The sequence below is a fragment of the Balaenoptera musculus genome, chromosome 15 (genome assembly GCF_009873245.2).
Source record: "Balaenoptera musculus isolate JJ_BM4_2016_0621 chromosome 15, mBalMus1.pri.v3, whole genome shotgun sequence".
Taxonomy (NCBI): Eukaryota; Metazoa; Chordata; class Mammalia; order Artiodactyla; family Balaenopteridae; genus Balaenoptera; species Balaenoptera musculus.
Genome location: NC_045799.1, coordinates 82,296,610 through 82,324,249, shown reverse-complemented (window position 1 = coordinate 82,324,249; position 27,640 = coordinate 82,296,610). Strand labels below are relative to the sequence as shown.

Below are 27,640 nucleotides of genomic sequence, written 5' to 3'. Positions count from 1 at the left end.
CATTACTACTGAATTAACAGAAATAAACAAGATTAGAGACACTATGAAAAAAGTATACAAACAAATTAAATAATCTAGATGAAAGGGACAAATTCCTAGAAACACAAACCAAAAGTGGCTAAAAAATAGAAAATCTGAATAGAACTATAACAAGAGATTGAATTATTAATTTTTTTAAAATTCCACAAAGAGAAGCCCAGATACAAAAGGCTCCACTGGTGAATCTTCACAAACATTTAAAGAAGAAATAACAGCAATCCCTCACAAATGCTTCCAAAAAATAGAAGAGGGAACTTTCTAGCTCATTCTATGAGTCCAGTATTACCCCAATATCAAAATGGACAAAGATATTACAAGAGGAAGTACAGACCAGTATCCCTCATGAATATATCTTAAAATCCTCAACAAATTCTAGAAAACAAAATGCATCAACACATGAATAGGATTATACATCATAACCAATTGGGATTTAACCCAGGAATGCAAGGGTGGCTCAACCTATGAAAATCAATGTAGCACACCATATCAATAGAATATATGGGGAAAAAAACACGATCATCTCCACAACTGCAGGAAAAGCATTTGACAAGATCCAGCACCCTTTCATGATTAAAAAAAAAGAAAAGCATTCAACACAAACTAGGAATAAAAGGGAACTTCCTCAATCTAACAAAGGCATCTACAAAAAACTCACAGCTAGCGTCATACTCAATGGTAAGTGAATGAAAACTTCCCCCCTAAGATCAGGAACAGCATAGGATATCCACTCTTGCCACTTTTATTCAACACAGTATTGAAGTTCAAGACAGGTTAATTAAGCAAGAAAAAGAAATTAAAGGCATCTAGATTGGAAAGAAAGTAGTAAAACTCTGTCTGTGTGCAGATGACATGATCTTGAATATAGAAAATCTTAAGGAATCCACACACCAAAATTTAGAGCTAATAGACAAGGTTCAGCTAGGTTTCAGGATAACATAGAAAGATCAGTTCTTTTTCTGTACACTAGCAATGAACAATACAAAATTGAAATTAAGAAAATAAGTTTATTTACAGTAGCATCAAAAAGAATAAAATACTTAGGAGTAAATTGAACAAAAGAAGCACAATGCTTATATGCTGAAAACTATTTTTAAAAATTAGAGAAGACTTAAATACATTGAAAAATATCCTATGTTCATAAACTGGAAGACTTAACATTGTTAAGATAGCAATACTCGGGCTTCCCTGGTGGCGCAGTGGTTGGGAATCCGCCTGCCAATGCAGGGGACACGGGTTCGAGCCCTGGTCTGGGAGGATCCCACATGCCGTGGAGCAGCTGAGCCCGTGAGCCACAATTACTGAGCCTGTGCGTCTGGAGCCTGTGCTCTGCAACAAGAGAGGCTGTGATAGTGAGGGGCCCGCACACTGCGATGAAGAGTGGCCCCCGCTTGCCGCAACTAGAGAAAGCCCATGCACAGAAACGAAGACCCAACACAGCCAAAAATAAATAAATTAATTAATTAATTTTAAAAAAAAAGATAGCAGTACTCCACAAACTGATCAATGCAATCTCCATCAAAATCTGAGCTTCCTTTAGTGAAAAAATTGACAAGCCAATTCTAAAATTCATATAGAAATGCAAGGGATCCCAAAGAGCCAAAATAATCTTGGGGGAAAAAAAGAACAAAACTGGAGGACCCACACTTTCCAATTTCAAAACCTACTACAAAGCTACAGTAATCAAGTCTGTTGTGCTGGCATAAGGATAAACATATAGATCAATGGTAGAAAATCCATAGTCCACAAATAAACTCTCACATTTATGGTCAACTGATGTTTGACAAGAGTGTTAAGACCATTCAATGGAGAAAGAATAGCCTTTATGGTGCTGGGACAACAGGACATCTATATGTAAAACAATGAAGTTGGATCCCTACTCATACCACTTACAAAGATTAACTCAAAATGGCTGAAAGACCTAAACATAAGAGCTAAAACTATAAAACTCTTAGAAGGAAACATAGGCATAAATCTTGGTGACTTTGGATTAGGCAATGGATTTTTAGATATGATACCTAAAGCACAAGCAAACCAAAGACAAAATATAGATAAATTGGACTGTTTCAAAATTTAAAACATTTGTGTTTCAAAGAGTCTATCAAGAAAGTAAAAGGACAGCCCACAGAATGGGAGAAAAGATTTGCAAATCACATAACTGGTAAGGGTCTAATGTTCAGAATATATAAAGAGCTCTTTCAACTCAATAAAAAGACAAATTACTTGATTTTAAAAATTGTCAAAGGGTTTGAATAGACATTTCTCAAAAGGAGAGATACAAATAGCCAGTAAGCACGTGAAAAACTGCTCATCATCATTAGTCATTAGGAAAACATCAAAATTACAGTACAACCTTTCACACCCATAAAATGGCTCTAATCCAAAAATGGAGAATAACAAGTGTTGGTAAGGATGTAAGAATGTACAGTGATGCAGCTGCTTTGGAAACAAGTTTGGCAGCATATCTGTTTCCTATTGCTACTGTAAAAAATTACCAGAAATTTATTAGCTTAAAACAAAGTTACAGCCTATGGTTCTAGGGGTCAGAAATTCATGATCAGTTTCATTGGACTAAAGTCAAGATGTTGGCAGAGCTGTTTCCTCCTGGAGGCTCTGAGAGGAGAGTCTATTTCCTTGCCTTTTTCAGCCTCTAGTGGGGCTTCCTGTGTTGCTTGGCCTTTGACCTGTCCCATCTTCAAGGCGCTACACGCTCATCTCTGCTTTTGCTCTGCCTTGTCCTTCATCCTTCTTATTATTATAAGGACAGATGTGATTACATTGGGCCCATCCAGATAATCCAGGATAATTTCCACATCTCAAGATCCTTAATCTGGGAACTTCCCTGGTGGCGCAGTGGTTAAGAATCCGCCTGCCAATGCAGGGGACACGGGTTCAAGCCCTGGTCGGGGAAGATCCCACTTGCCACGGAGCAACTAAGCCCATGCGCCACAACTACTGAGCCTGTGCTCTAGAGCCTGTGAGCCACAACTACTGAGCCCGCGTGCCAAGAGCCCATGCTCCACAACAAGAGAAGCCATCGCCATGAGAAGCCCGTGCACCACAACAAAGAGTAGCCCCCGCTCGCCACAACTAGAGAAAGCTTGCACACAGCAACAAAGACCCAGCACAGCCAAAAAAAAGAGAAAGATCCTTAATCTAACCACATCTACAAAATCCCTTTTGTCATATAAGGTAACATTCACAGGTTCTGGGGATTAGGATAGGGAGATATTGGGGTTGGGGGGACATTATTCAGCTCACCACAAGCACTGCCTCAAAGAGTTAAAGTTAGAATTATCATACGACCCAGCAATTCTACTGCTACGTATACCTGACACAACTGAAAATATATCCAGACAAAAACCTGTGCATAAAACGTTCATAGTGGGGAGCTGGTGGTCCAGTGGTAAAGAATCCACCTTCCAACGCAGGGGACGAGGCTTCGATCCCTGGTCAGGGGACTAAGATCCAACATGCCACGGGGCAACTAAGCCCATGCGCCACAACTACTAAGCTGGTGCACCTCAACGAGAGAGGCTGCGTGCCGCAAACTACAGAGCCCACGCGCCCTGGAGCCTGCACGCCACAACTAGAGAGAGAAAACCCACACGCCACAACTAGAGAGAAGCCTGTGCACCGCAAGAAAGAGCCCGCGTGTCACAACGAAAGATCCCACATGCCTCAAGGAAGGTCCTGCATGCCACAACTAAGGCCCGATGCAGCCAAAAATAAACTAAAAAATAAAAATAAATTTTTTTGAGAAAAAAAAAAAAGACGTTCATAGTGGCATTACTTATAACACCCCAAAAATGGAAACAATCCAAATGTCCATCAACTAATGAATGAACAAACAAAATGTGGTATACAATGAAATATTATTCACCCACAAAAAGGAAAGTACTGGGCTTCCCTGGTGGCGCAGTGGTTGAGAATCTGCCTGCTAATGCAGGGGACGCGGGATCTAGCCCTGGTCTGGGAAGATCCCACATGCCGCGGAGCAACTAGGCCCGTGAGCCACAACTACTGAGCCTGCGCGTCTGGAGCCTGTGCTCCGCAACAAGAGAGGCCGCGATAGTGAGAGGCCCGCGCACCGCGATGAAGAGTGGCCCCCGCTTGCCGCAACCAGAGAAAGCCCTCGCACAGAAACGAAGACCCAACACAGCCAAAAATAAATAAATAAATAAAAATAGTAAAAGCTCTGTTTAAAAAAAAGGAAAGTACTGACACATGCTACAACATCAATGAACCTTGCAAACATTTTGCTGACGGAAAGAAGCCAGGCACAAAAAGCTACGTATTATATGATTCCATTTATATGAAATATCCAGAATAGGTAAATCCACAGAGACAAAGTAGATTCGTGGTCACCAGAGGCTGGGGGAAGGAGGAGTGAGGAGTGACTGCTTCGTGGGTGTGGGGTTTCTACTGAGGTGATGAGTATATTCTGAAATTAGTAAGCGGTGATGGTCTCACCACCTTGTGAACATACTAGAAACCACTGATTATAGTCTTTAAAAGGGTGAATTCTGTGGTATATGAATTAGAATTTTAAAAGGAACATGCTAATATAGGATAAAAAAGAAAACTCTTTCATAGTTTTGTTTCACAGTTTCGTCTTCCTTGGGTGGCAGGAATCCTAAGGAATCCTCTAGACGGATGAAGCTGGGTAGAGTAGGGTTCAGAGCCCTACGGCAATTCAAAGAATGATCACAGCCATCCCATTTGGTGGACAGTAGAACATCATGGGATCCACTTGCCCAGACTGAACCAATCTCTGCCCTCTAAGAGCCTTAATCCTAGCAGGATGCAAGGATGCATATGGATAGTTAACATAACAGATCATAAAAGACATGAAGACACAACACCATCAGAGTTCTAACCCTCCTAAGTCAGGGCATTCTGCAAAAGATTCACCACAACAATATTGGCCTGGAAGTACCCCAGGATTTGCCTTGAGTGAGGCTGGGGCGGATGGAGAATGGAAGCTAGATGACAGCATTCAAGTCCTAGGTAAGACGTGACACGTCGAGTGACCATATGCCTCCAGTGAGGGAGAACCTCCATGACCCCTCATTTCCTGTTTCCGGCTGAATGGCAGCAAGTGAATTTTCAATGAGACGCAGCATCTTCTCCACCCCCTGTTAGAACATAGATCCCAGACTCACGGCCACAAAGCTAATGACACTTAGCTTTCTGAAAACACCAGTTTAGTTCTAATCACCATCTCTCTACCCCTCTCCTTAAAGGGCCTCCATTAGAGCTTGCAAGTTCTGAATCAAACATTTTCAAGGCAGAGAAACTTACTAAGGACGTATTTTATACCCAACTGCTCTAAATGCCATGTTCCCGACGTACCCCTTTGGTCTGTTGCTCAGAAGGGTCAGGGGAGACATCCGTGATGTTTCTCCTCTTCAAGGACTGCTCATCCTTCTTGGCTTTCCGGAGCTCCAGGCTGACTGCTATCCTCTGCTGCCGCCTCATCTAATGAGGAAAAGAATGGGAGCCCTTAGAGCTGGGAAGTCAGGTTGTCACCCTGTTTAGCCTTTAGAGCACACTTCAAAGCATCCAATTTCACTTTTACAGATGCAACAGGCTGGAAGAGTTCAGATCACACAGCTAGTCAATAGTCAGCTCAGCTAGCCTCCTCTGCTTCTTTCTCCTCCTCCACCACCTCTAGCGAGATCGTCAATCTTCCTCCCAAAGTGAAGGAAGACCATGCACACCCACTGGCCAGCCAGGATTCTCAGGTGTAGAGACATCTGAGCAAAGCATCCCATTGCCCTGAATCTGAGCACATCTTCACTGGTGCCGATTGCTTCCAGAGAAGCAGGCCTGTGCCTTCTAGCTGTGGGCACCCGGGTTGGGCAGGGGACTGAAGGGAGCACCCCGGCCCCAGATGTCCTTGACCATTTCCACTGCTGGGAATCAGCCTACAGGTCATGCAAACCTTGATCCAATCCCAAGAGTTTTACTTGGACACCAGACTGAGGAAGATGGAAATTCTACAAACAAACAAACCCCCCTTTTCTTCTCTTATCAGGCAAAACTCAGACCTTACCGTATTGAGAATCCTGGGGAAATGATCTAATCTTTATGGATAGATGAGTTTTGGGTTGAAGACTTTAAAATATTAATTATAAGGAAGTCAGTGTGTATTAGATACTTCTGGTTCCTTAAAGAAGCTATTTGAGCCTTGCTTGAAACTAGGGTCAATGGGAATTCCCTGGTGGTCCAGCGGTTAGCACTTGGCGCTTTCACTGCTGGGGACCGGGGTTCAATCCCTGGTCGGGGAACTAAGATCCCGCAAGCCGTGCGGCGCAGCCCAAAAAAAAAAAAGAAAATAGGGTCATTGTGGTGTTATCTGGAAAGGCGAGGACACGCTGGGGACCTATGGAGCCAGTTGTCGTGTTGCTCCCATCACTAAGCGGCCCTTCCCCATAGAGAATTTGGTACCTTTGGCTTCTACCTTCTCATCTCCTGGCCCTTCCCGCTGCTGTCCCCATAGAGGGTTTGATTTCTTTGTTCTAATTGGTTTCCTTTAATCTGCGGTGGTCTTGGAAGCCAGACAGCCAAGCTTGTTGGAAAGGGTGTAAGTAAGAGGGATTTGGCTTTGGATGATGTTCAACTGGGCGGCTATGCCCTTGTGTTCTCCTTATCCTCAGCTGCCTTTCAGATTCCCAAGGCGTAGCCAACTTGATATGTCAGTCAAGATACATAGATATAGGACACAGCGCTAGACAGAAAACCTGGAGACCAGAGAAGCTGAATGAGAGATTCACGAACAGCACAGCCTCCCTGGCCCAGCGCTCGTGCTCATCCCAGTAGAGAGCAGTCTGGACTTTTCACTTCTGAGTCCTATTTCTCTTCCAGGCATGCTGGTTGGCAACTGTATTCCCAACATCTTAGCTCCTTGGTAAGCCCCCTTGACATGCAGAGCTGCAGGTAAGCATCTATATACCAGGCACTTGATGATGCTACCCAGGTCCTAAGAGGTAGGTATCAGCTCTGTTTTATAGATGAAGAAACTGAGGCTCTGAAGTTCAATAGTTTCAAGATCACATGGAGACCTTGATTTGAGTCTACAGTTGTCCGACTAAGTCCGTGAGGTTTGATCCTCCCCACCTTCAATATTTTACTATGATATTTTCAGATATACAGAAAAGTTAAAAGGATTATTCAATGACCATCCATGCACTTACCCACAATGAACATTCTGCTATACTTGCTCGTTCACCCCATCTAGCCCACTCTCCACTAGTTTAAATGCATTTCAACCATGTGCTTTTTACCGCACCCATCCTTGATAGAGTAAGGTATCGCTTCATACTCACAGATGCATCTTTGCCACGATACTTAAATTTTCTCAGCCTCTCTTCCGGAGCTTCTAAAGTCGGCATATTGACTAGAAGAAGTAAAGCACCTGTAGGTAGGACAGTTCCAAAGAGATTTTCAGTGCCCAGTATGTGGTTACCATGTTAAAGCCATCCGGGCTGTAAGCCCTTAAAGGACCCACAGTGGAACAGAGAGCAGCATCCACAGGCGTCACATGCCAGTTCAATAGGCAATGAGCATCATGGGAACTCAGAGGGGACCAGCCCTGGGCTACAGGAGTAAGGGATATCTTTTTAGGGGCAGTTTGGCTTGAACTGGGCTTTTGATGGCTAGGGTAGGCTGGAAGGAAAGCACAGAACCCTTCCACGTGGCTGGGTCCAAGGAGTTCTGTACAGAGCATACGTACAGGATGCTGAGGAGCCCAACCAGGCGATGATAGGAAGATGGTCCTCTTCTCCCACATCCGATCCACCAGCACAGGACTGTCTCAAGCATGTCCCACTCCTAATTTTTTAGAGGACTTCCTCCACCCTGGTCCAGCCCACCATCATCTTTCACCCACACTATGGCAACTGTCTCCGAACTCTACTACCTGCTTCTACCATTGCCTTATCCCAATCTGTCCTCTACACAAAGCCATGTGATCTTTTAAAAAGAAACTGACCATGTAATTTCCCCCACTTTTTTCCCGCCCTCTACTGGCTGGTTGATCTTAGAAGAAAACTCAAGTTCACCATGATGCCCACCCTACGTGAGCTGGCCTCAGCCCACTTTTACCCAACAATTCTTTCCTATCTAAGAAGCTAAGTATCTTCCCAATCTGTCTGTTTCATTTTCTCCATAGCTTTTACCACAACTCAACATTTTCTTGTTTGTGCATCTTCCCCTCCATACTCCCAAGGACAATGGGACCATGCGTGTCTTAGTTACGATTCATCAGCCCCTTCACAATGCATGGCATGTAGTAAGTAGGTACTCAAATGTTTGTTAGAAGAGGGTGGTAAGCGATAAGCTCACAAAGGGAGTTGGCCCTCCATTAGAGGAGGTTATTCAGATCAGGGCAAGTTTGGATTTCCTACAGGGCAGCAGGGAATAACCTTTCTTACAAGTATGCAATGAATATTCGTCTGTTTCTAAGTATACAGGATGGGCCAGACTACATTATACCAAAGAGAAAACTGGATAAAGATGACCAACAGACTCTCTTCTTGAGAGTAGAACAGCTGGGAATAATTTTGGTAGGAAAGACTAATTTAGACATATCAGTTTGGATGGGACGGTGTAGACAACTTGGAGAATTCTGTCAGTGAGGAGAGAGCCAAGGAGAGAGAAGACGAACTCTATCTGAGAACAGAACAAGAATTGAGTCTTGGTGACCTGTGTATTAGGGTCCAAGAAAACAAAGAGCCAGCAAGGGACCGGGGAAAGGAGGGAATCTGAGACAGAACAACAGAAGCACAGCCTCAGAGGCACTACCGGTTAACAGCGGCTACCATGCCAGGGACAAACCCATAAAAAGAAGCACCACCAGCCCCAGACAGATAGGAGAGCAAGTCAGCTGAGTCTCAGAGCTGAGGCTTCACTGCCGTGACTTTGCTTTTTCTAAGGCATTTGTCTCTTTAGGAGCTTGAGCAAGAATAGCTGACAATGTGTACAAATCTGAGTGGGAAATGCAAATTACTTCCCAGAATTGACCAGTTGCTCCCTCCCCCCAGCACATCTCAATCTGGAGAGGTGGAGAGTGACACAGTGGGTCACACAATGGGTCACAGGAACATTTGCGAAGCTCTAAACATTCCGTTAACAAAGTCACACTGGTCACCTCCACCACCCCAACCCCCAGAGAGTCAAGGAGCCCCGGTGACATCCATGGCCCTTCCATTGCTGTGTATTTACCAGGAGAAGCACCATGTATAAGGTGGCTTGAGACAATCTCAGGCTTTAGATTAATTCAGTTAAAAGTTCAAGCTGGAGGTAGATTGACCTCCAGCAATACACCAGAAGCCAGCACATCAGGAAGAGGAGAGAATGATGCTGCAGGACAATCTCAGCCCTGGAGGCTCAGGCCAGAGAGTAACCATGTCCCATCCCTTCATCTACTTTAAAGTCATCTCCAATCCTGCCCCATCAGGAAAGAAAGAGTTGCTTTTTATGACCCAGTGACCCACAGGTAAATCATTGCTATTCATCATGACACCCTTGAAAACACCATCGCAAAAGAGTTTTCCAGTTGCTGTAATAGCAAGGTCAAAAGGATGATCAGTTGCAACCCAAGATTTGGGTTTAAATAAGGAGCTATATGCTACATCTCCAAGAGGTAAGACATATGGCAATATAAATTAGGAGCAGGATAGTATTATGGGCCTATTTCAGACAGCAATGGCCAAAATGTGTTTATTACATACCAGGAATATTGGACACTTAGGATTAAATGAAGCAACATTATGAGGTATCACCCCACACCAGTCAGAATGGCCATGATCAAAAGTCTACAAACAATAAATGCTAGAGAGGGTGTGGAGAAAAGGGAACCCTCCTATGCTGTTGGTGGGAATGTAAATTGATACAGCCACTATGGAGAACAGTATGGAGGTTCCTTAAAGAACTACCATATGAACCAGCAATCTCACTCCTGGGCATATATCTGGGCAAAACTGTAATTCAAAAAGCTACATGCACCCCAAAGTTCATTGCAACACTATTTACGATAGCCAAGACATGGAAGCAACCTAAATGTCCATCAACAGAGGAATGGATAAAGAAGATGTGGTATGTATATACAATGGAATATTACTCAGTCATTAAAAAAAACACGAAATAATACCATTTGCAGCAACATGGATGGACCTAGAAATTCACTTCACACTAAGTGAAGTCAGGCAGAGAAGGACAAATATCATATGATATCACTCATATGTGGAATCTAATTTTAAAAATGATACAAATGAACTTATTTACAAAACAGAAACAGACTTACAGATATCAAAGACAAACTTATGGTTATCAAAGGAGAAACGTGGAGGGGAGGGATAAATCAGGAGCTTGGGATTAACATACACACACTACTATATATAAGATAGATAACCAACAGGGACCTACTGTATAGCACAGGGAACTCTACTCAGTATTCTGTGATAACCAATATGAGAAAAGAATCTGAAAAAGAATGAATATATGTATATGTATAACAATCACTTTGCTGTACACCTGAAACTAACACAACATTGTAAATCAATTACACTCCGATAAAATTTTTTTAAATAAATTAATAAAAAACTCAAAAAACATGAAGCAACATTAACAGTAAGGGAGAGAGAGCCCCATTTTGCAAGTGAGGAAACCTTTGCAGATGCCATTTGCCAAAGTTCCCACAGCTGTTAAGCCCCAGAGCCAGGAATCAGCCTACGTCTGACTCCTGCGTCATGCTTTGGATCACTAAACTTCACAGCCGATAATCTGTAACAAGGTCAGATTAGGAAACACCAAGTCTCCACCGTGGGTGGCACTTAACACATGGGTGAGATGTTGGAAAACAGGAAAGCGCACCGTTTTAGGCAATGGAAACAACAGAGGCCACTTCGGAAACACTCTGTTGCCACCTCATTGCTGAGTCTCACTCACTGTGAGGGGCCCGACCAACTCAGCTCATGAGACTGTCTGAATGTGCACAGAGGCCGGTTTGGTACACGGGGATGAAATGCTTTTGCTCCTTGGGAGACCCAAGGCAGGGCCTAGTTCTAGGACTGTTGCCATGGGAACCATGCATGCTTCTGCCACATCTCAGATGGTATGGCCATAAGGAACCTGGGAAGTGGATACAGGGGTTCAGAGGGTCGCCACTTTCCTTCAAATCAAGTATCAATGGGAATTCCCTGGAGGTCCAGTGGTTAGGACTCGGTGCTTTCACTGCCATGGGCCCGGGGTTCAACCACTGGTCGGGGAACTAGGATCCCACAAGCCGCGTGGTGCAGCCAAAAACAAAACACCAAAAACCAAAAATCAAGTGGAAGGCCTTTATCAGGTGGCGTAAGCAGAGAAAGCTTGACTTCAGATCAGAGTCCTCCCTTGTCCCTGAAAGCAGTTTGAAAGTCACAGGTTTGGCCACACCACTTCATCTGGGGACATCCTGCAAAGCCAGCTGCAAAGCAGATCCTTCTGTCTTTCACAAGCTTCTCTACTCACAGCTCAAATGTGATTCCTTCCCCTCACATGGCTATTTCTAGCACCAGGAGAGCTGGCTACCCCATCATCCTTTACCAGTAGAATAATGAGAACGCTAATTTGGAGGCTTTGAGTTATGCACCAAAATCAAAGTCAGTACCTTTCCTCATTGATTCTCTAAATTTGAGACCCAGGGAAAGCCAGACTAGTTACTTAGGCAAACATCATCCACGTCGGGGCTGACACCGCCCCCCGACAGCTCTGCTGCTCCCCACGCTATGAGACCCCCTGTCCTGGGTGTCAGGTGGCAGAAGCCCACCCAAGGGACCCTCCCTGGCCACGCCTTATTAATGGCACTGGGTCACTTTCTCTGGTGGGAGCATTACAGGCCATTTGGTTTTTTCTATCCTTCCCTAGGTCTAGCCAAACTTTGACTGTGAGCATCTTTCATGAACCCAGAACGGTTTTAAATTAAGATATGTCTCATCACCCCAGAGTTGGCTTCTATAAAGCAGGATTTTTCTGATTTTAACACATGCTCGCGGCTTAAGGAAACGAAATACTTGAGAAGCGCACTGAGCATTAACTCCCTATAACCCCAGTCCTCCTCCAAGTTAACCTCTGAAATCGCACACCACCCTCTACAGGCCCCAGCCGCTCTGCACGTGCCCCGAGGTGCTGATTGCAGGAGGGGAGCCGATCACAGACAGGGTCTGGCAGCATGCGTCTCCACTTCGCCTGTACCGGGGACATCTTTCCATGTGTGTTCAGATCTACATCACTAACAGCCCCTTGTTCAAACAAAGTGGGATTTGTTTTAAGCTAAAACCATGCATTGGGTTGGAGTGAGTGAGGCTTATTCGGAAGGACTGAGCCGACCTCAGCTCCAAGGTCAGCAAGCAGACACCGCTGGGGCTGGAGTGGGCCCCCGGGGAAGGGGGGTGGTCTCCAGTTCCAGGGCCCCCGCCCCCTCCATCGGCATTCTTTGGCTCCCTGCACGGCTCTACCAAATAGACGTGTCCTGACACCACCTTGGAGGCAGGGAGACACACAGCCATGCCTCCCTCCCCGGCCCAGGCTGGCCAAGATGAGAGGCACGTGTCAAAGCAAGAAGGAAGCAAGCAACCAGGCCTTCTCCCCGTGACCCACCTCCAAGGCTTGGAAAGGCTTTGCTCCCCAGGTGAGGACGTCCCGAGGGATATTTCAGGGAGTAGGACACCAGCAAAGACGCAGGGCACACGGATCTACAGGCTGCAGCTGCCGTGTGGGTGACGCAGCCCCAGGCCCCCTGCCATCCCCCCCACCCCGCCTGGGCTCTGGAGGGTGAAGGGTCCCCACCAACTACCACCCCCTCCTCACCCATCCTGAAAACAAGCCAAGCAAGCGCCCCTTAGCACAGCTTCTGTCAACCAAGACTGAAGTTCAACAGGGAAAGGCCCAGCCTGGGCCTCCTGGGAGCCAGTGCTCCAGGCAGGCCACCAGCTTTGGGGAGGGCACGACCGCAGCAACCTCTCTGGGGCCCCCAAACAGCTTCTAAGGTCCCCGGCACCCTCCACCCACCCGTCACTCACCTGACAGGGAGCCGCAGTCTCCAGCCCCCTGGTTGGCCTTAAATGCCCTCAGCAGGTGGCATGTCTTTAGGGGCATTTGGCCCATCCCCACGGAGCTGGTTTCTGACCAATGTCAACGGTTCTTGGAATCACGTGGGGAGCTCCGCCCACCCTGCCGCCAGAGCCCCACCCCAGAGACTGATTGAGCTGGTCTGTGGGGTGCAGAGGGAGGCCTAGGTCTCCAGGTGACTCTCATGTACCGACAAGGTACAGATGGGAGACTCAGAGGCACCGCGGACCTTCAGGCTCTGCAGCTGCAGCCTTGGAGACCCTCAGATGGATGATCAAGAGGCAAGGGGCGGCGGCATCTACCTCCAGGGAAGGGTTTGTGTTCTGGGTGTTTAAGGCTTCCGGGATTCAGCTAGATTGAGTGGCCTCTTCCTAAAATGGAAGGATTAGGCTTAAAGCTGCTGTCGAACAGTTAACAAATGTTTCTTCCCAAGGCAGGCAAAAGATTGGGTGGTGGCGAGAATGGGTCTGCCTCGTATCGAAATGGAAATAGGAACAAAATTTCATGTATCTCTTCAACAAATATTTATTGTTCCCACTGTGTTTCAGGCCCTGGCGTGCAACAGTGAACAAGACGACCTGGTTCCCGCCCTCCCATCAGGAGCAGAGATGGGCCTAGAGTGGGAACAGGAGAGTGATTGCGACAACACAGGGCAGGGGAGGTCAGGGAGGGCTTCCTGGAAGAGGTGATGCTAGAGCCACATCTGTAGGAAAAGGAGTCAGCAGGTGAAAAATTGTGAGAAAAATGCTCCAGGCAGAGGGAACAGCATAGGAAAAGGCACCGAGGCAAGAAAACCCAGCCATGGTTCACTTGGGAACAGAGGCTGTTCAGGATTGTTAGAGGGACGATGGGGTCAGGTGTACGGGGGGGGGCCGAGGGAGCCATCCACTCTGGTCCAGGCAGTAGGGAGTTGCACTGTCTGTAGGAGATTTTTTTTTTTAATTAATTTTTTAAAAATAAATTTATTTCATTTATTTATTTTTGGCTGTTGGGTCTTTGTTGCTGTGCACGGGCTTTCCCTAGTTGTAGCGAGCGGGGGCTACTCTTTGTTGCGGGGCGCAGGCTTCTCATCGTGGTGGCTTCTCTAGTTGCAGAGCACGGGCTCTAGGCGCACAGGCTTCAGTAGTTACGGATTGCGGGCTCAGTAGTTGTGGCTCGTGGGCTCAGTAGTTGTGGCTCGTGGGCTCTAGAGCACAGGCTCAGTAGCTGTGGCACACGGGCTCAGTTGCTCTGCAGCACGTGGGATCTTCCCGGACCACAGCTCGAACCCGTGTCCCCTGCATTGGCAGGCAGATTCTTAACCACTGAGCCACCAGGGAAGCCCTGTAGGGGATTTTAAATCAATGATAAAACCGATTACGTCTGTTTGCTCTTTGGGCCAGGAATTCCGAAGAGTGTCAGGGGGCTGCACCCACCTGTCACTCACTCTCTGAAGGTGTTGGGACTTTGTCCGGAGAGCAGCAGGCAGTCCCCGAAGGTCCCAGCAGGGTTGTGTTCCTATTTGCCTTATTTTTACTTTTTTTTTTATTATGGAAAGTTCCAAATTTGTAAAAGCGGAGAGAAGAGTACAAATGAATCCTTGAGGACACCGAGGTTCAACAGTTACCAACTCCACCTTTTTTTCTCCCCCAACCTTTTTTATTATGTATTTATTGATTTTGGTTGGTGTGTTATCACCAAAGGAAATCGCAGGCGTATCATTTCATCCATAAAGTTTCAGAATGAATCTCTAACAGATAGACTTAAAAACTAAAACCAAAATACCATGATCACACCTACCAAAAGCAACATTCTTAGTGGGTCATTTTAGAATATTTAGGCTAGTCTGGAGGGAAGGGGTAAGAGGAGGATTCTTTCCCAGGTGGGGCTAGAAAGAGGAGGTGTCTGACCCCAGGACACCCTGGTTACGGCAGGAGATGGGGGCGGAGAAGTCGGGGTTCTGAGTTGGTGAAGCGTGGGGTTCAGGGTTGGACCCGCACATCCAGGTGCCTGGAGAACATCGAGGTGGGGATACAGCAAAGGCCAGTCGGCTCAGAACTGGGGTGGGACCCGGTGACCCGCTCGAGGCAGTGGTGGGTGATAATGACACAGAGATATAAGTTAAAGCTGTGGTTTCAAGCTGAGGTGGCTGGTAAGGGATGGTGTCAGAAAAGGGGGATTCAGGATGACTTACAGGAGGCCTGATTCCCACAGGATCCAAGGCCAGCAGAGAGATTGCCCTAGGCCTCCCTGTTCTGCCCAAGGCATTTGAGACAACCCACCTCTCTCCACCTCCACTTGGGTCCCAGGCCCGACGGCGACCCTCTCACCTCATCACAGCCGTCACTGCTTTGGCCTGTGCCCCTTCGGGCTTTTAAACACACACACACACATGCACAGATCCTTTAAACATTTAAGTCAAGTTACACCACTTTGCTGCTCAAACGCTCCAGCGCTCCCAACATCCCTACAATCGCCTGTGAGGCCCTCATGCTCTGCCTTGCCTCCCATCCTCGTCCTCTGACCTTACTCCCTCCACTCTGGCTCCAGCCACCCTGGCCTCCTCTCGGTCCTGCAAACACATCAGGACCACGCTGGCCTCAGGGCCTTTGCACCTGCTGTTCCCTGTGCCTCCCTCACTTCCTTCAGGTGTCAGTTTTGAGAGACTATTCCTGGTCACCCTGTCTAAAATCGAACCTCACCCCATCCTTGCATCCCCACCTGACTCACTTCATTCTGATGTTCTCCCAGGCAGCACTTGCTAACATCTGAAATGCAATGCATTCACTTGCTTGTTTATTTCCCATCCCCACCCCTGAAACAGAACATAAGCTCTACGAGGGTAGGGGTATTGTCTGTTTGACTCGATGCTTTATCCCCACGGCCAGGAAGAGTCACTGCTCATTATATTTGTGGAATGCATAAGTGGGCGTGCTGGCCCAGAGCCAGGCTCTCCCCCTGCCCACACTGTGTTCCGGGCGTCCCCCCTCCATCACCCAGGAAGTACCCAGGGTGTACGGTGGTGCTCAATACCCTTCCTGAGCCAAGCATTGAGCTGGCGTCCTTTGAGTAAATCGAATCAGCTCACCACACAGAGCCCACAGTCGCCACCCAGAGGACTCAGAAAAGCAGCAGGAAGATCACTTCAGATGGAATCCGAGTCCTCAAGTGGAGGTCATTTCATCCTCTCTGACTCCTAAGCCCCGATCACGGGCAAGCGCCACACCGTCCACCCAGGCTGGGAGCATGACCTCAGCTCCCCACTTCCATCTCCTTCCTCCATCAGCCCCACCCTCCACTGAGCCCCTTTCCTCGACCCTCCCGACCTCTGCTTGGGGCTAACCCCTGGGGACCACTTGCCCACTGGTCTGACGGCAGGTTTCTACACCTTTCCAACAAACTCTTACGTTAAATTCTCGAGATTGAATTACCTGGATGGGTTTGTTTACCTGGTTTGTTTAACCTGCCTTGACTCCTTTGATGCAGTAAGAATTACCAGTCCCATTTCACAGAGTGGGAAACTGAGGCTGCGGACCTCGATGTGAATTGCCTGAGGTTACATGATGGGAAGACCAGGTCTGTGTGGCCGCATCTTTGCCTCAGTGTGCTACTGCCTGTGCTAGGGTGGCAATTGTTTCCCTTCCTTCCTCCCTCCCTCCTTTCCCCCCTCCCTTCTCTCTCTCTCTCTCTCTGTCTCTCTCTCTCTTTCTTTTTTTATGGTAGTAAAATACCATAACATAAAATTGACTATTTTAACCATTTTTGAGTATACAGAGTGGCATTAAGTACATTCACACTGTTGTGCAGCCATCACCACCATCCATCTCTGGAACTCTTTTCATCTTTCCAAACTGAAACTCTGTCCCCATTAAACACTGACTCCCCAGCCCCTGGCACCCACCCTTCTACCTTCTGTCTGTGTGAATGTCATGACTCTAGGGACCTCATATAAGTGGAATCACATAGTAGTTGCCCTTCTGGGACCGTCTTATTTCACTCAGCATGACGTCCTCAAGGTCCATCATGTTGTAGCAGGGGTCAGAATTTCCTTCCTTCTGATTTCGTTCTTTAAAACAAGAACATGTTTTTCATGTTCATGTAGCATCATTAATACTGTTATTTACAGTGGACGCCCAAGTGGTGGGGGAGGGGGAGGAGTATTTACCGTTGACACGGTTTATACCGGCCAGCGCAGGGCTCTAGTAAACGCAGACTGATTTCCACTCAGTTTTCACTGTCTTTAAATCCTCTGCAGTCAGGGGCCCTCCTTGTTACCATGTCCCCGGCCACCTGCTCTATCAGGCCCCCAACTCCATGCATCACTGGTTATTTATAAATGCCCGTTCATTTATATTAATAATGTAAAAGGGGTTAAAAAAAGAACCCCAGAATTGGAGGGTTGATGTCACAATTCTTCAGGGGATCCAGGGAAGGTTTTGTCCTTGAGGTCAGTCTTTGAGAATCCACGGCTCCGTGGGAATCCATGGCTCCTGACAAATGCAGCTGTCACCGTCCTTGGCCTCTGCACATGCGAGCTTGTGTGTATGTGTGTATATGTCTGTGTGTGTGTCTGTGTGGGTATGTGTGTATATATCTGTGTGTGTGTCTGTGTGGGTATGCCTGTGTGTGTCTCTGTGTCTGTGTGTATGTGTGCATCTGTGTATGTCTGTGTTGTGTCTGTGTATCTGTGTGTATTTGTGTGTGTCTGTGTGTCTCTGTGTCCATGTGTCTGTCTGTGTGTGTCCCTGTGTGTCTGTGTGTGTGAACACATGTGTCAGAATGTCCCCAGATCCTGGGGGGACTCTAATTTCCCAGGATGCTGACGCTTAAGGAGTTCATTTCAGATTCTTGGGAAATGCTATTTGGCCCAGAACCAGGAGAAGAGGAGGAAAGGGGATATTAAGGAAGACAGAAGAAGGAATCCACATTGATTATTTATCAAGTCTGAGGCTCGCCAGTAAAATCAGGCCTGAATCCTTCCACACAGCAGTTATTTCCTCAAAGCATGTTGTATTTTCTGGGCTGTTCAGCACCATCCCTCCCAAGTTTCTCATCCACCTGATTGTCCTAAGCATTTGCTTTTCTGGGGGTGAATTTTCTCCTCACTGGGGCCGCTGAATAGCAGAGGCACAAGTCGCACGCAGGGTCCAGGGTTGTGTGTGGCTTTCCCCTGACACCACGTGCCCTCAGCAGCTGGGCCATGGACACGGCTCCTTTGGGAGCAGCTCCTGGGCGCCTACTCTGTGCTGGCCTCTGCGAGGCGTAGGAGCGAACCTGACAGGGTCCCTGCTGCCGAGAAACTAAGAATCACAGTTGTCATCGCTCGAGCACCGAGGCTCTCACGATCACATAGAGTCTCTGGTCCACCATCATCACCTCGCCATGTGACAACTGGGTGAGATGGATATTACCATCATCCCAGATAAAGGAGGGAGGGAGGTATTCAAAGACAGCACTGTGTGTCCAGCCCGGTACTCCCACCCCCTGTGATGGCTCTGTGGGGGACATGCTGTCCTCACAAGAGTACAGGAGAATAAGGCCAAGGTTCACGCCACCCCAGTCTGGGGCCCCAAAGGGAGTTGTGACATAAATACGTGTTGAATGGATGGATGGTTGAGTGGATGGATGAGTAAATGGATGGATGGATGATAATGATAAATGGACAAATGGATGGATGGATGATGGATGCAGGACTGGATGGATGGATGGATGTTGGATAGATGAATGAGTGGATTGATGGAGGGATGGATGAGAGATTATTCAGCTGAGCTGAGATTTGAATTCACCAGTTATTTGACCTTGGGGGATCCACAGAAAACAGAGATTCTCTCCTTCGGAAAAATAAGAATAAATACTTCTTGACAAAGAGGAAAGATGCCGGGGGGGATAAAAAGTGAAAACAATTTTTAGATATTTTGAGATAATGAAATGAAAATGGCACAACAGTGCCAAATAAAATCAAATTGAGATATAGGTCTAAATGCAGTGTGAAAAAGAAAGAAACACAGCTGGAGAAATCTATCTGTAGCAGGCTTGACCACCATATTTCTGGGATTCCACAGAATTCACGATTAATTAGGAAATCTCCAGTTGGCTTGGAATCAGAGACTTGTCAAGCCGGGCTGACTTTGGAGAACTCCTTGCCCAGGTCCAGCTTGTGTTAGAGGAGCCTGTCTTAGGCCTCATCTTCCATTTCAGAGTCTGCAAGGAAGTTTCCAGCAGTGGCCTGCTCGGACTCTCCCCTCCCTGAGATGACCCTGCAGAATTCCAAGGGTCTCTGGGGCGAGGGGCTATTTCTGGGCCCAGGCTCTGTGTCCATGTTTGGCCTTCAAGGAGCATACTGTGAACTTTCCTGCACCTGCCAAGGTTTCATCCCGCAACCCTCCTGGGAGGGCACTGATTTCCCCCCCCAAACCCCCCCCAACCCCCCACCCCCGGTTCCTCCCAGGAACCAAACAGCAGCTGGGAATGCAGCTCCAGGAGCTGCCAGGAAGTACCCTCCAACCACCACCCTGGGGCAAAAAACCGAAGGGAAGATCTTGAGATATCTCTGATGGACATTTGTTACCTTTTTGATGCTAAAAAATAATTTCAGATCCTAAAAACAGTCCTTCTCATTGAGAAAAACTTTAGGCAACACTGAAAAGTTTAAAGAAGGTTTAACAAAAATCACCTGAAATTCTGCCGCCCAGAGCTAATGGGTCTGACCACCTGGCTGAGGATCCTTTCAGATAAGCTCTTGGTGCCTCTGTTTACACAGGTGCCATTTTGCAAAAAAGGGCTCAAGCTGTTCTATAACCCTTCTTAAAAAACAAAACAAAACAAAAAACCAACAGTCTGCTGTGAGCCTTGTTCCATGCCAATGAATATGAATTTACATCATCAGTTTAAAAAATATCCATTGTGCCTTTATTTCACTTTATTTATAGTTCATAATTAGTTAGATTATGAACTAATCCCCTATGGATGGACGTTTAGGTTGTTTCCAACTTTTCATGCTCACAGTTTGTTTGACCATCCCAATAGCAGTCTCCTGCAGAATCTCCCCTTCTGCTCCCTTCTATGCAAAGCTAACTCAGAGATGCCTGAAGGAGGGAGGGAGAGAGAGAAGAGAAAAAAGGAGGAGGAGAGGACAGAATAACGGCCTTTGGGCCTCTAAAGAGGTTCCCCTGAGGAGGAGGAGCTGAGGCGGGAGCCTGGGTGGGCAGTTCCTGGTGAGGGGCTGCTCCAGGCCCAAGGTGGGAAGTTGGGGCCAGAGCCTCAGGCTTGACTCAGCTGCCCTTCCTCAGATCAGAGGGTTCCAGAACCTGGATACCCTAGAGGCATGTGTCCAGCCTGCCCCGGCCCCAGCAGCCTAACAGTAACCTACACATCCAAACTGTGTGGAATGTGGAGCTGGGACGATCAGAGAGGCGGCAATGAGATGCTCCCATGAGGGGGTGGGGATCAGGCTGCCGGGGACACGACTCTGCCGACACCTGCAGAAACCGGCTGAGGATTACCAGGCGTGATAAATATATTCCAACTCTGTCCCCACCCGCCCCCCCAGCCCCAGCCCTGAGCCAAGTTCGCAGAACTCACGGCTCCAACACCTGACCTTGCTCAGAGGAGCCCAACATGCTCCAGGGAAGCTGCCCAGAGATAAGCAGAGGTGGATGGAGGGGGAATTTCTTGGGGTTTCCATTCTGAGTCACGTGGGGAGATCCTTAACATGTAGGCAGCGTATCACCACTTAAACACAATTTAAAGACAAGCCACAGGAGAAAATAATTTCATAGCACATATCCAACAATGGCCTTGTATCTAGAATATATAAAGAGCTCTCAAAATTCAATAATAAGAAAACAAACTACCTGATGATAAAAAAAAATGAGCAAAAGATCTGAACAGACACCTCACCAAAGAAGATACGTAGGTGGAAGATAAGTATGTGAAAAGATGCTCAGTATAATTCATTAACAATGATTACTTACAAATTAAAAAAAAGCATTTTCCAGTCCACAATCCATTTGATCATTTCATCAGTTCTGTGAAGTTAGTAGTCGTAGTTGTTGTTGTTATTATTATATTATTTTTTATAATAATAAATTTTTTTTATTAATTTTAAAAATTTTTATTTTTTTGGCTGCGTTGGGTCTTCGTTGCTGCATGCTGGCTTTCTCTAGTTGCTGCGAGCAGGGGCTACTCTTCGTTGCAGTGCGTGGGCTTCTCATTGCAGTGCGTGGGCTTCTCATTGCAGTGGCTTCTCTTGTTGCAGAGCACGGGCTCTAGGCCCGTGGGCTTCAGTAGTTGTGGCTTGTGGGCTCTAGAGCGCAGGCTCAGTAGTTGTGACGCACGGGCTTAGTTGCTCCATGGCATGTGGGATCTTCCCAGGCCAGGGCTCGAACCCGTGTCCCCTGCATTGGCAGGCGGATTCTTAACCACTGCGCCACCAGGGAAGTCCTGTTGTTATTATTATTATTCCCATTTAATAGTGAAGAACTGGGAGGCTCATGGAGGTTAAAAGACTTACCCAAGGTCAAAACGGAGACTCAAAGTCATGTTGGGAGGTCTCTGCCTTCTAAGAATGTTCTAGAAGCCGACACTTTGTATCCAATTGGACAAGGGCACACTTCTCTTTTTAAACAAGGAGAGAGGACCACACCCACCCACGAACCCCCACCATCATGGATGGACAGACCAGCTTCATAAGCAGGAGGCCCTTTGGAGTGTACAGTAAATGTGTGGAGGGGGTGACTGCTGAATGTCCAACAGCAGTGGCACTCGTAGGCTGGGAAAGCCCGCCCTGTGGACCTTCCAGAGCTGGCGCTTTGCTTCATAGGAAGGCGGGGCGCTGTCCCAGGAGCAGCTGGCTCCTGTCCAGGGCCTGGCACACAGCAGAGAATCTACAGCTTTGGCTTCCTGCCTGCGGATCTGAACGGGGTTCCGATTTACTTTGACTTACCCTGAGTGACAACTGTGTTCCACCCGAGGTTCTGGGCCCTGGTCCTGGCACTGGGGCCTCCAGGGGCGCTGCCAGGGTTGGGGGTGTGGTCCTCAGGCTGTAAAAAAGCATTAGGATGGAACATGGCGCTACTCTCCCGCCTTTATCTTCCAGTCTCGTCTGCCCTCCCCAGTCCTTCTCCCGCTACAGCGCTCAGCACAGTGTTTCCCCACCAGAGGCACAGAATCAACAGAGCAAACTCCTCGGAGGCAGAGGAAGAGTCTAGTTAACTGTATGTCTTTGCTGGGGTAGCAAAGAACCTGGCACAGAGCTCAAGGGACTGGGGAAAGGAAAGAAGGGGGATGGGGGGAGAGACTGACACATAAGCACTATCAGGCCTATTTCCTAAGCCGGCTGCTTGGGGGCAGGGCCCAGCCCTCCGTGTATGCTAAGTCCAGGGGTTTCTGGATGTAGATGACAAGAACAACTTCCATCTTGACAACCCCCCGAAAAGAGTATTGCACTTAGTGTCATTGTTCCCATACACGGCTCGGGCTTTCATTCATTCAGCGAATATTTATTGACCGTCTAATAGATGTCAGGCACTTGTATGAGCTCATTTAATTCTCATAACAAGCCTATTTGGTAGGTACCACTGTTATCCCCATTTTCAAGACGAGAAAACTGAGGCACAGAGAGCTCATAAGGGGCAAACCCAGAGAATCTGGTTTCTGAGTCCAAGTTCTTGACCACCACATTCTAGTGCCTCCCGGTAAAGAGACCAAGCCCCTGCCCTCACCACGCTTATATTCTATGAGGCAAGACCCCCCAAATCATCCAGTAGATCTATAATGCATTGTTTGGAGAGTGATTTAAGTGCTAGGAAGAAAAACAAAGTCATTTCTCAGACACTGACTTGCTGTGTGTCTTCTGGCAAATTGCTTCACCACTCTGAGCCTCTGTTTTCTCATCTACTAAAAGTAGGTCATTACTCATCTGCCCTATGCACCTGCCTGGGTTGTTGGAAGGATCAAAATGAGCTCATGGACAAGGGAGCCCTTTGTTTTCGTGGTTGAACCAACACCAACCCATGACTCCAGGGAATTTTTCGCCCAAGGGGATTCAGGTCAGCTTGCCTTCTATAGAAAGACATCACTAGACTTCCTGCTGGTATCTTTAAGGGCTAGATGACTCCAAGTCCAATGCGATCCTTAGTGTATCTTTTAAAAAATATTTATTTATTTGGTTGCACTGGGTCTTAGTTGCAGCAGGTGGGCTCCTTAGTTGTGGCATGTGGGCTCCCTTAATTGTGGCATGCATGTGGGATCTAGCTCACCAGGGATCGAACCAGGGCCCCTTGCATTGGGAGCGCAGAGTCTTAACCACTGCACCACCAGGGAAGTCCCTCTTAGTGTATTTTTAAAGGCAGAGAACAATGCATGCGCTCACCTACTCTTGGGAGGTAGCAGTCACCTGACAGTTACTTCAAGGGCCTTCCCCAAGCACACTACTGAGATGGAACTTTCTGGAATGCTGACCATTAAAAACTCCCCCGTGAGAAGCTCAAACCAAGAGACAGGTGCTGGATGTCCTACATTTGCTCCAGATCTATTTGCCATCCTTCACCACCCTGTTCCGTGTCCCAGGAGGCTGGCCTTCCCCTCTGCCCCCCGTTGCCACCCCAGGTCCCCGCTCTGCTGTTGGGTCTGGTTGCGCAGTAGCTGTGCCAGCCCCTAAGGGCCATGCCTTTCCTACAGCCATATCTGGGGTGTGGTGGCTTTGCGGTCACCTCTCTAGGGGTAGGGAGGGTACCTCACCATCCTCCACTGGTTTCCCGTAAGTTTGCCCCAATTAGTCAAGAGTCTCTTCATCACACTCTAGGCAGTGACCCCACTGGAGTGGGCTCCTTCCCGCTGGGGCCCGGGCTGAAAACCTCCTGTTGGGGAACATCCCTTCCCAGAATCACGGCAGGGCCAGGTCCCGGTTCTCACTGCCCACTCCCATTGCTCATTAGCCAGAAGATGACGATCATCAAGATCATCACGGGAAGAAGCCAGAAGGACCCCGGGCTCTGGGTGGGGCACTGCATTCCAAGGATGGACTCCAGGCCACCACTGCCAGGGGAGGGCTCCCCCCATTGCCTCTCCTGGCTGTCTGGGTGCTGTCCTCAAAGGCCCCAGGGAGGGTGGGGGTGGGGAGGCCTCCTCCCATGCTCTACCCAGAGAAGCTCCACTTTTAATCCTGCACAAACCAGACTTCTGCACAAAGGTCTGCCCTTTAAAAGTCCTGCTGCTGAAGAGATGAAGACCAGCCCCGTCAGGTGATCGACTCTGGAGAGCAGCAGGTGGGCGGGAGTGGTGCCTCGGCAGCATGGCGGACAGCCATGCTTGGCGGCAGCTCCGTCAAAATCTGATTTTACCTTTGGGGAAACTGAGGTCCCACATGGGAGAAGTGAGGTTCATCCTCAGGCGTGAAGTATTCTGGCAGAGCAGGTGCTGCTAAAGGTCAATGTCATCACTGCTCATCAATATGATTCTTCATTGCCAGCTTCCGGTTTTCAGAATACAATAACATGCTGTAGGGATCAGATGATAATAGAAAACATCTGCAGAACATTACTATGTACTAAATAAAAGATTCTTTGGGTTTAAAGTAGCTGCTTCCCGGGCCCCAACCCAGAGAGACAAAAAGGGAAATCAGCTCTGTACTCAGATGGGTTCCTTTTTCCTTTAAGAGTGAATTGAGGCATCAAACCTAAATATAAAAGCTAAAACCGTACAACTCTTAGAAGAAAACACAGGGGCAAACCTTCATGACTTTGAATTTGGCAGCGGTTTCTTACATATGACACCAAAAGCACAGGTGGCAAAATAAAAAATAAATTGGACTTCATTAAAATTAACTTTTGGGGGGGGTGGGGAGGGAAGGATTGGGAGTTTGGGATTAACAGATGCAAACTTGTATATACAGGATGGATTAACAACAAGGTCCTATTGTATAGCACAGTGAACTGTATTCAATAAGCTGTGATAAACCATAATGGAAAAGAATATATATATGTATAACTGAGTCACTTTGCTGGACAGCAGAAATTAACACAACATTATAAATCAAATATGCTTCAATAAAATTTAAAAAATAAATTAAAAAAATAAAACTAAAAAAAAATTAACTTTTGTTCATTAAAGGACTTAGCAAGAAACTGAAAAAGCCCACAGAATGGGAGAAAATATTTGCAAATCACATATTTGATAAGAGCCCAGTATGTAAAATATATAAAGAACTCTTACAGCTCAAGAACAGAAAGACAAACAACCCAATTTAAAAATGGGCAAAGGACTTGACATTTTTCCAAAGATATGCAAATCACCACCAAGCACATGAAAAGATGCTCAACATCATCAGTCATCAGGGGAATCTAAATAAAAACCATAATGAGATACCACTTCCCACCCACTAGGACGCCCACAGTTTTTTTTAAAAAAGGAAAATAACAAGTGTTGGTGAGGATATGGAAAAATTTGAACACTTGTGAATTGCTGGTGAGAATGTGAAATGATTCAGCCACTGTGGAAACAGTTTGGTGATTCCTCAAAGAACTAAACAGAGAATTACCAAATGGCCCAGCAATTCCATTCCTAGGTAAATACCCAAAAGAATTGAAAACAAATATATGCACATGTATGTTCACAGAAGCACGATTCACAATAGTCAAAAGGTGGGAACAACCCAAATGGCCATCAATGGATGAATGGATAAAGAAACTATGGTCCATCCATGCAAAGGAAGATCATTCGGCCATAAAAAGCAATGAAGTGCTGATACATGTTACAATGTGGATGAACTTTGAAACCGTGCTAAATGAAAGAAGTCAGGCACAAAAGGTCATACATTGTATGATTCTATTCATATGAAATCCCTAGAAGAGGTAAAACTATAAAGACAGAGAGCAGATTGGTGATTGCCAAGGACTGGGGGAGAAACTGTTTAATGGGTTGTAGGTTTCCTTTTGAGCTGATGAAAATGTTTTGGAACTAGATAGAGGTGGTAGGCAGTTGCATGACATTGTGAATATACTAAATGCCACTGAGTTATTCACTTAAAATGGTTAATTTTATGTTACTTTTTTATCAATTAAAAAAATAGTGAATTAGGGACCTGGGGGTGGAGATGGGGTGATGGCAGAAGCCAGGAAGAAAGTCCCCCAGGCAGTTTCTCCCTCCAGACCCAGAGGCCATCTCCAAGCTTGAGAAGGGCACAAAGGACTCTTAGAATCCATCTATCCCATTTTATAGATGGGAAAGACAAGCCCAGAGAGGACAGGGACTTGCTCAAGGCCATGAAATGCATGGAAAACCACAGAAGAATTAGAGGTAAGGCTTTAGAACTCAAAGCTGCCACCACACCAAGGTGCCCCATGGGCTCTGGCACCACACCAAGGTGCCATGGTGGGTTGGAGGGGGCCCACGGCCATCATCAAGGGAGGGAAGTCCAAGTTCGTATTTCTGTCCTGAGTTTGTGAAAGGGACAAAGTCATCAACCAATTGTTATCCAGGCTCATCCATGCCCAAGGCTTCGGATGAGCCCACCCGGGGCCTTACTCCTTGATTATCAGCCCCCTCCATGGTGCAGTTACAGCTTTAAGAGGAAAACTCATTAGCCAGCTGTTCTATTTCTGCCCACAGTCTGCACCCCTGGGCTGAGGTCACCAGTTTCCCCACAAGGGCAATAGGAGGAAAGCAAATGTCCTAGAATCAGGGCATTCACTGATCCCCCCTAAGGGACCCGGGAGTGTTCAGTCAAGCCCTGGAAGGTGAGGCCAGCTGAGCCACTGGAGACCTGGGAGGTTCTTTTCTTTTTTAAGTTTTGCTGGCTCAGACCTGTTGGGCAGGTATAAAAGGGAATGGCCAGCCTCTGCTGGGCACCCAGTCTCTTCCAGTGTGGTCTCAGGTGGGTACCATAGAGGATGCTGGGGGAGATGGGAAACGGGGAGGGGGTGCCGTGGAGAAGCCTCCAGAGGAAAAGAGATGTAATGATGAGAGATTTGCAAGGGGCACTAGGGGGTGGGCATTTCTTGAGGGGCTGCAGAGTGGGCACATCATTCAATGCTCCAAGGGATCTGGATCTATGGGGCAGGAGAGAGCTGCCTCGTTCCACAGCGAGACAGGATTTGAACCCAGATCAACCCCACTTCATTGCACCACCCGCCTCCCCCCAGGGGATTGAGGGGATGCTGGAGTCACGCTGGGTTCAATCCCCACCACCCCCTTCCCACACTCTGTAATGCATCTCTCCCCGCTGAGGACCCTTTTAGCTTTTGCATTCCACAAGCTGAATTTTTTCTGTTTTGTGGTTCATGATTTTGAAAAATGGGTCTTGGTTATCAAAGATGCCTGGAAAAGCAGTTGTCTGGGGGCGAGGGGAGGGGGCAGGAGTGGTTTGGATGCAGGGGGCCCTGGAAGGTGGGGTCACAATTGAGCAGGAGGCTGGTGGCCACTGAGAGGGGTGGGACCTAGTGTCAGTGGCCTGCACAGCCCTCAGGCAGTGCCTGGTCCCAGGGGTCTGTGCCCCAGGCCACCAGGCCAGGGC

General features: G+C 47.4%; 1 protein-coding gene across 1 annotated transcript in view; it reads right to left on the bottom strand.

Annotated features, from left to right (window-relative positions):
* KPNA7 (karyopherin subunit alpha 7) overlaps positions 1-13,206 on the bottom strand; it is a 38,981-nt gene extending 25,775 nt beyond the window's left edge. Inside the window, exons 1-3 of the mRNA XM_036826577.1 lie at positions 13,101-13,206; positions 7,368-7,456; positions 5,392-5,517 (exon numbers count right to left, since the gene is read on the bottom strand). Of these exons, the coding sequence (XP_036682472.1) occupies positions 5,392-5,517; positions 7,368-7,456; positions 13,101-13,185 (300 nt within the window). The 5' untranslated portion in view covers positions 13,186-13,206. The remainder of the gene's footprint in view (positions 1-5,391; positions 5,518-7,367; positions 7,457-13,100) is intronic.
* Positions 13,207-27,640: the final 14,434 nt, after the last annotated feature.